The sequence below is a fragment of the Helianthus annuus genome, chromosome 4, assembly GCF_002127325.2.
Source record: "Helianthus annuus cultivar XRQ/B chromosome 4, HanXRQr2.0-SUNRISE, whole genome shotgun sequence".
NCBI classification, from domain to species: Eukaryota; Viridiplantae; Streptophyta; class Magnoliopsida; order Asterales; family Asteraceae; genus Helianthus; species Helianthus annuus.
Genome location: NC_035436.2, coordinates 109,261,421 through 109,271,640, shown reverse-complemented (window position 1 = coordinate 109,271,640; position 10,220 = coordinate 109,261,421). Strand labels below are relative to the sequence as shown.

The window sequence follows — 10,220 nt, the reverse complement described above, 5'->3', positions numbered from 1 at the left end:
AAGTCATTCTCACAAATCTTTCATGTTAATATATTTGAAATCTGATTTACCATTAAAGAAATAATCAGTTTAAATTCAACGTGAAATTTGCATGTTTAGATATGTTAGCTGTATCCATCAAATCATGAGAGAGTTTGACTCTTTCCCTTCCATGCATCTCCCTCCCACAGCCGGGTTTATTGACTTTTGTCAACATTTCACACCGCCACCAGCATCCAAGTGACTGACTATATATACCTTCTTCATCCATACCAACCTCACATCATAAGCAGTATCCAATACTTCTTTAGAAACACCAAACAAATCTTTGTAGCAATGGAGGCTCTTTCTCCTAACAGAAAACCTACGTTGTTGGTTGTGTTGTTAGCCACCTTAATAACCATGGCAGTAGGACAAGGCACACGACTTGGATTCTATCGGACCTCATGCCCAAGAGTGGAATCCATCGTGCAGTCTGCGGTCCAGTCTGCTATCCGCTCCAACCCTGCCATGGCACCCGGTTTACTAAGAATGTTCTTTCACGACTGCTTTGTTAATGGCTGCGACGCCTCTATTCTACTCGACGGTTCTTCTTCTGAAAAAACCGCTCCCCCAAACTCGTTGTTGAGAGGCTTTGAAGTCATTGATGCCGCAAAGACACAGCTGGAAACCGCGTGTCCTGGGGTGGTTTCTTGTGCTGACATTCTTGCCCTCGCTGCCCGTGATTCTGTTGTCCAGGTATTGAAACAATTCCAAAAAAAAAAAAACTGAATAACTATATCGGTGAATAATTTTATGATAAAAAGTGAAGTTAATCAAATTTATCAAAATTGCAGACCGGAGGAACGGGCTGGCCAGTGCCATTAGGTCGCAGAGATGGATTAGTTTCACGTGCAGCGGATACGGCGAACCTGAAACCGAGTTAATCTCTTAATCCATAAGTTAGTTAGTTTAGATAGATAAGTTTAGTTTATTATTAAAGTAGCGGTTACAAGGCGGTTACTAAATTGAGGGATCAAAGTTGACAACATGGAACTTCATAACTACCCTCACTAATCGAAGAGGTGTGTCCCTCACACACACCCATTCGGAAACCGACACCAAGCAAGGAAGAAGAGACGCGACTGTTGGGATTGAATGGCTGGAAATCAACATACCTCTTCATGATCAATCTCAACCACACAATCCAAGAGACATACCCTTTCACGAAGAGTTGTGTCTATTCATTCGTGCCTCTTAGAAACTATAAATAGAGATAGTTAGTTTCATTTGTAATTGTTCATTACTCTCGAAAATCATTGTATTACTCTTATTCGATTGTTATAAAGTTGTTATTATTCAAGTTATTCACGCTCGTTAGAGATCAAGATCCAAGTTCGGGCCAACAAAGTGGTATCAGAGCGTCAGGCTCTAGGCGTGGGAATCGCAAGGCATCGCAGGGAATTCGCGATCAGGTTTCAATTTCGTTTAAATTCGCAAAGTTTCATTTCAGAATTTATTTTCGGTTCTAGGAAGTCGGTTGAACCGAACGGTTAGGAATCTAGGGTTCGTTTGTTTTGATTCCGGGGTTATAGTGCGAATTAGTTTGATTTGGTTGTTTTGGTTATTACACGATTCGGGGAATCGGGGTTGTTAAGATATATTGAAACCAAAAGGAAAGTTTAGTAAAAGTGAAGATTATTCGGAAAGAAGATATGTCAGGAACATCCGGGCAAAATCAGATAAATGGAAATTCTCTTTCCCAGTTTCAGTGTCCGATACTGAAACCAACAAACTATACGGTTTGGGCTATTCGTATCAAGACGATTCTTGAAGCGAATGGTTTGTGGGAAACAATTGAACCGGCAGAAAATGCAACGGTAGACACGAAGAAAGATAAGTCTGCCATTGCATATTTGTTTCAAGCAATACCAGAGGACGTTGTATTGCAAGTTGCAAGTTGTAAGACTGCAAAGGAGATTTGGGAAAATTTAAGGATTAGACACGTTGGCGTAGATCGGGTACAAAAGGCGCGTATGCACACGCTAATGTCAGAATTTGAGATGTTGCAAATGAAGGATGACGACACTATTGATTCATTCACCGCAAAGATCAATAGTATCGTTACCCGAGCAACAGAAGTAGGATCGACTATGAGTCAACCGACTCTAGTACGCAAACTCCTAAATGGCGTACCGGATAGGTTTACTCAAATCGTTGCCTCTATGGAACAATACTCCGATCTAGAAACCATGACGCTACAGGAAGCGGTCGGAAGATTAAAGACGTATGAAGAACGTCTCAAGTTAAAGAAAGGAAGTCAAGGGGAAAGCCAAGACAGGCTTATGTTTACACATCAGGATAACAACAGAGGAAGGCAATCTGGAAACCGCGGTCGTGGTAGGTTTAACCAGACGCGTGGAAATTGGCGAAACAACGGAAATAGGCAAAGTCCCAGAAACGAAGGATCTACATCAAGGCCTAGAAATGGAAATTCAAGAAACTGGAGGAAGTTTGCAAGAACCGACTTAAGTAAGATCCAATGTTTTAAGTGTCAAAAGTTTGGACACTACAGGAAGGATTGTTCTGAGAAAGACGAAGTGCAAGAGCATTCAAACCTCGTCGAGGAAGACGAAGCACCCGTATTGTTAATGACAATACAAGAAGAAAATGTTCAAGAAAGGGCTCTGCTAAACGAGGAACAGATAAAACCAGCAAGTTATGCCTCAGGAGATGAAAATCTATGGTACTTAGACAACGGTGCCAGCAACCACATGACAGGAGTGCGAAGTCACTTCAGGGAATTAGATGAAACGGTGACAGGGCAAGTACGTTTTGGTGATGGGTCACACGTAGAAATTAAAGGCAAAGGTTCAATACTACTGGAATGTATGAATCAAGAACAAAAGATTGTTTCACAAGTATACTACATTCCAAGTCTGAAGACCAATATATTGAGCCTCGGACAACTTACAGAAACTGGTTGCAAAGTGGTTATGGACGGAGACTTACTGACTATCCGAGATCGAAACAGAAAGCTACTAATGCGAGTCAAGAGATTGAAGAACAGGCTGTACAAGGTCAAACTGAAGACAGGAAAACCAATCTGCTTACTATCAAAGACGGAAGACATAGCATGGTTATGGCACGCGAGGTTAGGCCATTTACACTTCGACGCTATTAAAGAAATGACTCGTAAGAACTTGGTACATGGAGTTCCCCAAATAAGTCATGCTAGTCAAGTCTGTGACGCATGCTTATTAGGAAAGCATAGTAGGGCACCATTTCCAAATCAGGCAAAGTTCAGATCCTTAAAACCTCTGGACCTAGTCTATGGAGATTTGTGTGGTCCTATAACTCCACCAACACATGCTGGGAAGAAGTATATATTCTTACTTGTAGACGACTGTACTCGCTACATGTGGGCATATTTACTAACTTCCAAGGATCAAGCATTCGAAACATTCAAGGAGTTCAAAGAAAAGGTGGAAAAGGAAGCGCAGACCAAGTTAAAAATGCTAAGGACGGATAGAGGAGGTGAATTCACATCGGCTGAATTCAACAAGTATTGCAAAACAAATGGCATAGCAAGACAGCTTACAGCACCATACTCCCCACAGCAAAATGGAGTAGTAGAAAGGCGAAACAGGACGATGTTATCAACTACTCGCAGTATGTTAAAAGCAATGAACATGCCACAGAACTTTTGGGGTGAAGCAGTACGACACGCGATATACGTACTAAACAGGGTTCCGACAAAAGCCCTGGTGAATAAGACACCATTTGAAGCACTGAAAGGAAGGAAGCCAAATCTAGAACATTTGAAAGTCTTTGGCTGCACTGCTTACGCTAAGGTACTACCACTTCAACAAAAGAAGTTAGATGATAGAAGCGCACCTATGGTTTATCTTGGAATAGAAGAAGGATCAAAGGCGTACAGATTATATGATCCAGCAAAGAACAAGATATGTGTCAGTAGAGATGTAAAGTTCATGGAAGGTCAACCATGGAACTGGGATAGTTATATGGAAACGGTAGATTCAGGGAATCCCGAATGGACGAACTTTGTCATTCATGAAGATGACATACCACCAGAGTTAGAAGAAAATGAGCCAAGTAGTCCAGGCAGTAGCGGACCAGGCAGTAGCGGGCCACATCATGACGATTCAGGAGTAGATCAGACAGAAGAACAAGACTCCTATGTAACCCCGCCAGCATATTCATACAATCAGAACTCAGCAGGAAATTCAAGCAACATACAAAATGGAGGTCCATCCACTTCTGAAAGTACAACAGGAAATATCAGCAATACTCCAGTAAGACTAAGAAGTCTCGAAGAACTGTATGACGAAACAGAAGAAATTCAGTTAGATCCACATGAATTATTACTCGCTGAAGAAGAACCAAGGAATTACAAGGAAGCATCTAGTGACAGAAAGTGGATTGAAGCAATGAAGGCTGAGTTAGACTCGATAAACAAGAATAACACTTGGAGCTTGACGGAATTGCCAAGAGATCACAAGGCAATAGGCTTAAAGTGGGTATTCAAGACTAAGAAAGATGCAAATGGAAATATTGTCAGACACAAAGCAAGGCTAGTTGCAAAAGGATATGTTCAGCAACATGGAATAGACTTTGACGAAGTCTTTGCACCAGTAGCACGTATGGAGACGGTACGACTAATGTTGGCTTTAGCAGCATATCAAGGTTGGGAGGTACATCATCTAGATGTGAAATCTGCATTCTTACACGGAGACCTCAAGGAAGAAGTTTATGTATCACAACCAGAAGGATTTATAAAGCCAGGAGATGAAGGAAAAGTTTACAGACTATCAAAAGCACTGTATGGATTGAGACAAGCACCAAGAGCTTGGAATACGAAATTAGATCAAACCCTAAAGTCACTTAACTTCAAGAAGTGCACTTTAGAAAGCGCAATCTATACAAGGACGAATGAAGCCTCTACACTAATAGTTGGAGTCTACGTTGATGACTTGATAGTCACTGGAACATCAAAGAAGGAAATAGACATCTTCAAGTCTCAGATGAAGAACAAGTTTGATATGAGCGATCTAGGATTGCTAGCATACTATCTGGGAATCGAAGTAATTCAAGCAGGGGGTGAGATAGGCATCAAGCAGACAGGATACATCAATAAGATACTCAAAGACGCTGATATGTTATCCTGCAATGACACAAAGACACCCATGACTCCAGGAACTCAATTAACAAAGACTGAAGAAGGAGATCTAGTAGATGCAACACACTACAGAAGCCTGATAGGATCTCTCAGGTACTTATTGCATACAAGACCAGATCTATGTTACCCAGTCAGTCTACTTAGTAGATTCATGCAAGAACCAAAGGAGCAACACCTGAAAGCAGTAAAGCAAATACTACGATACATCAAAGGAACTAAAGAACATGGAATCATTTACAAAAGACAAGGAGGATGTAAGATCACGGGTTATAGCGACAGTAGTTTTGGAGTTAATACAGACAAAGGAAAAGGAACAACTGGTCTGGTATTCTACTTTGGAGAATCACCTATAACCTGGTGTACACAAAAGCAACAAACAGTGGCACTCTCATCATGCGAATCAGAGTTTATGGCAGCCACTGCAGCAGCATGTCAAGCACTATGGCTTAAAAGACTGTTAAGTGAAATCACAGGCTGGAAGGAAGAAAAGATAACACTCAAAGTTGATAACGTTTCAGCAATAGCACTCATGAGAAATCCAGTCTTTCACGGAAGAAGCAAGCACATTGACACACGCTATCACTTCATAAGAGAATGCGTGGAAAACGAAGATATCACTGTGGAGCACATAAGTGGAGAACTACAACGGGCAGATATACTAACAAAGGCACTAGCAAGGATCAAGTTTGCTACAATGAGGGAACTGCTCGGAATTCAAGATTTAAAGCAACTCATGGATGTTCGAGATTAAGGGGGTGAATGAAACCGAGTTAATCTCTTAATCCATAAGTTAGTTAGTTTAGATAGATAAGTTTAGTTTATTATTAAAGTAGCGGTTACAAGGCGGTTACTAAATTGAGGGATCAAAGTTGACAACATGGAACTTCATAACTACCCTCACTAATCGAAGAGGTGTGTCCCTCACACACACCCATTCGGAAACCGACACCAAGCAAGGAAGAAGAGACGCGACTGTTGGGATTGAATGGCTGGAAATCAACATACCTCTTCATGATCAATCTCAACCACACAATCCAAGAGACATACCCTTTCACGAAGAGTTGTGTCTATTCATTCGTGCCTCTTAGAAACTATAAATAGAGATAGTTAGTTTCATTTGTAATTGTTCATTACTCTCGAAAATCATTGTATTACTCTTATTCGATTGTTATAAAGTTGTTATTATTCAAGTTATTCACGCTCGTTAGAGATCAAGATCCAAGTTCGGGCCAACAGAACCTGCCTGCATTCAACGACCCTGTTGGTGTCCAAATCAGGAAGTTTACTGACAAAGGTCTTAACACCCAAGATCTTGTCGCTCTTAGTGGTAAGTTAAATACTTTAAACATATAATTAAGCCCATATCACAACAAAACATGCTCATAAATTTATTAATAATTTCTAGGAGCGCATACAATTGGGACAGCAGCGTGCGCATTATTTAGCTACAGGCTATACAACTATAACAACACCAATGGACCGGACCCGACTATCGACCCTGCATTCCTTCCCACGCTTCGAAACTTGTGCCCCAACGGTGGAGATGGCTCGAGACGTGTGGATTTAGACCCAGCAAGCGTTGGCAGATTCGACAATTCATACTACGCAAACTTGAGGAATAGGCGGGGAGTACTTGAATCCGATGCTGCTTTATGGAATGACCCGACAACACAAAGGTTTGTGAACCGGTTTCTTGGAGTTAGGGGACTGCTTGGATTGACATTCAATGTTGAGTTCGGCAGATCGATGATTAAGATGGGTAATATTCAAGTGAAAACCGGTACTCAAGGAGAAATCCGGAGGGTTTGCAGTGCTACTAATTGATTGATAAGGATCGAATATCAATTTTCAAAAGATTTCTGAGGATACAAGTTGTTCATACAATCATTATGTGACTAGGAACAAGATTAAAGAGTAAAACTGTAATAAACGTGTTTCTCCATTTGTGTAGTTTGTTAATATGGTTACGTGCATGTTATGTGTAATTATGGCAATATTTTATCAATTTGAGGAGCCCAAAAGCTGGTATTGCTAATTGGTTCAGAAACTGTAGTTACTGTTTCAAAGGTGTTTTCTTTATTTTTATTTAGACATGTTACATCAACAACTTTGTAATTGTATTCAGTGAAATGAAAATGCATTATAAATATATGCATTTAATGTTCGTTATTATTTTTCATGTTTAAAAATATATGCCACAAAATATAATTGCAATAATAAGCTCAATATAATAATCAAGTTTTTCAGTATTGTACAAAAATTAACTCAAACTTTTTCCTAATAAGGCTACCCGGGGTCAGGGGCGGATTTAGAGGTAATTTGGGGTTGTCAGGAACCTGTTCGATTCGTAATTTATAGTATTAAGTTATATAAAATATTCCTTTAATATTTTGTAGGGGAACCTTATAACTAAATTTTTCTAGTTGAAAACTGGTTCAGTGAGCATTTCTTAAACTTAAGGTCCTGGGTTCGAGTCTGGGAAGGTCCTTTTTGTTGAGTTTTTGTTCTTTTTTTTCTTTTAACTAAAAAACGATTTTTCTTTCTTTTTTCCTTTTAACTAAAAAATGAATTAGGGTTTAGATATTCAGCCTCCGCTGACAAAACCCTTTTTGATTCTCCAAATCGAAAGGGATAACTCCAAATTGCAGAAGTCCGAACCAAAATTGAGGGTTGATTCCACGGTTATTCTTGAAACTACATGTTGCCTCACTAGGTCATGATACAAAATTTTAAAATCCCAAGTCTCATGTATACTTTGAAAATTGAAAATCATCCTTTTTTTTTCTTTTGCCAAGGTTTGAAGTAGTGTACTTTAAAAAAATGTCCATTATGAGTTAGTTTGTTAAATAGAACTATTTTCTGAATTTGTGATCCAACATCTCGGTCTCAACCTCAAAGATTAGGTTTTTGCTTACAACTCACTAAATTCTTATTATGAGTTAGTTTGTAAAAGAAAACCTATTAAGATGTTAAAACGCACTGAATTCCAATTTTGTGAATATATACTTTGATTTTCCATGTGGGGAGTGCTTGGATTGACATCCAAATATATAGACTAGCTTCTTGCTTATCCTTCACTAAAAGAGAATTATGTTTATAAGTTTTACATTAAAGATTAGCTTCTAGTTCTGCATTTTTTTAGGCTGTCCTAGTTAGTTACCCGACTTATTGACCCGTTATGGCCCGACCTGGTGACCCGTTATGACCTGACACTATCTAACCTAGTCAATTTTTGCACCCCCTTAAGAAAAATCCTGGATCCGCCACTGCCCGGGGCACCTTCGGGAGTCCCTTCGGGGACCATTTTTACCGAGAGGGGAGGTGCCGCCATTCAGGCGGGGAGTGAAATCGGGGAACAATTTCGGGGAGGAGGCACCAAAGAGGGAAGGAGAGAGAAGGTGGGCCAGCCTTTATTTCAACCAATGAAAACTTTTTTTTTTTTTTTTGAATAAAAAAACAATTCCCCTAAGAGGGGTGCATCCCGTACGTTTTTGGACAAGAGGGAAGTTATAGAGGGGAAATGACATGGCAACGTATGATTGGGTTACAAAAAGTTTCCCCTCACCTCATTAGGGAGGTGCCCCCTTCACCCTAACAAAATCCAGGGATGTTTCGATAATTTTTGTTAATTATGTTTTTTAATTTATTTTATTATAAATGCTAACAATTTTTAAATTAAGTTATTTAAATGATACATCTATAAATCTTGATTACTATTTAGTAATTATTTATTTTCAACTTTAACCTAAAGTAGAAATGAACTACAGTTACAAAAAGTATAAGACTTAATAGAATAATATTGACATAGTTTTATTTCAAATATTATAGTATTAGAATAGAATAGAATATACCTTGTTTAAAAGATTTTGTTGTGACTTATTCTATTTACATATAAGTGTTAAAAATATGTACAACATATCAAAATTTCAAGTATGAATTTCGGTTATAGACTAGTGATCAAGAGAAATTATCACTTGTAAGGAGAACAAAGTTCAATCCTTAAATAGTGTAAGTATTTAAAGAAAAGTTAACCGATAAAAAAAAAGTTCATCAAACACTGTTTAATACAATATCATAATTAATATAATATAATATAATAAAATCTAATCCTATACTTACTTTTACCTCAAAGTGGTGAGTGGGTTTCAACAACCAACCTCAAAGTTTAAAGATTTATTACTTTTACCGTATAATTTTGTAAATTATACAATTTTCCTTTCTTTTAATTCCTATTTTTTAGCTTACAATTTTACTAATACTTTGGTAATTTACATTACTATGCTTTATACCGACCACTCAACTTTTAAACTTTGTATTTTAATATTTCGACGCAAATTTGGTATACGCTTTCGTGCTTTATTTTTTAATGTTTTCTTGATGGTACAGATTCGAGTTAATCGAGTTGCATATAATACGTTATGAGTGTACGGTATAAACTTGATTTACTTTAAGTTTTGATCCAATCGCAATGCAGCTATATGATGCACTGAGTTCAATCGTATACGTTGAAACATGTATTTTCATATGATTAATGCATCACATAACGTTTGGACTAATCCGTTCGACATTTGCAATGTACCCGCGCCGCAACGTGCGCGGGTCTTATTACTAGTATAATATAATTTTCCGAGTTAACACGCTGCAACATACGTGTGGGGTTCAACGTTTTTTCATCTACTTTTCCCGTTTGACAGGCCCATCGCAGCGTATCTATGTTTTTCTATTTGATAGGTCTATCGCAACGAGCGAGTCAGAGAACGACTTAGTTATTATTTTCTATGTTTTACACACAGGCTCGTGAGTATATAAGAAACATTTGCATTTCATCTAATCTATATATATTAATAAATGAGATGATTTGGCCCATGTGTCATTGGATGGTGGAGCAATTTTGCTTATGTGGCATCCTATGATGGAGTAGAGGGTGATTTTGGGAGGGAATTCATCTCAATTCTTTATACACAAACCAAAATTCTCAAAACGCAAACCAAAAAAGAAATGGACACGGGATCCGGCAATTTTCGGGTCGGATGTATGGGTTTTCCAAACCCGTGTATATAAG

At 38.6% G+C, this 10,220-nt stretch overlaps 1 protein-coding gene across 1 annotated transcript; it reads left to right on the top strand.

Moving 5' to 3' along the window:
* Positions 1–250: 250 nt before the first annotated feature.
* On the top strand, positions 251–7,213 carry LOC110936266 (peroxidase N1). Its single transcript, XM_022178609.2, has 5 exons — positions 251–717; positions 816–884; positions 922–924; positions 6,395–6,485; positions 6,564–7,213. Exons 1-5 carry the CDS (start codon positions 316–318, stop codon positions 6,980–6,982), a joined length of 984 nt encoding a protein of 327 aa, XP_022034301.1. The 5' UTR covers positions 251–315; the 3' UTR covers positions 6,983–7,213.
* The last annotated feature ends 3,007 nt before the right edge of the window (positions 7,214–10,220 follow it).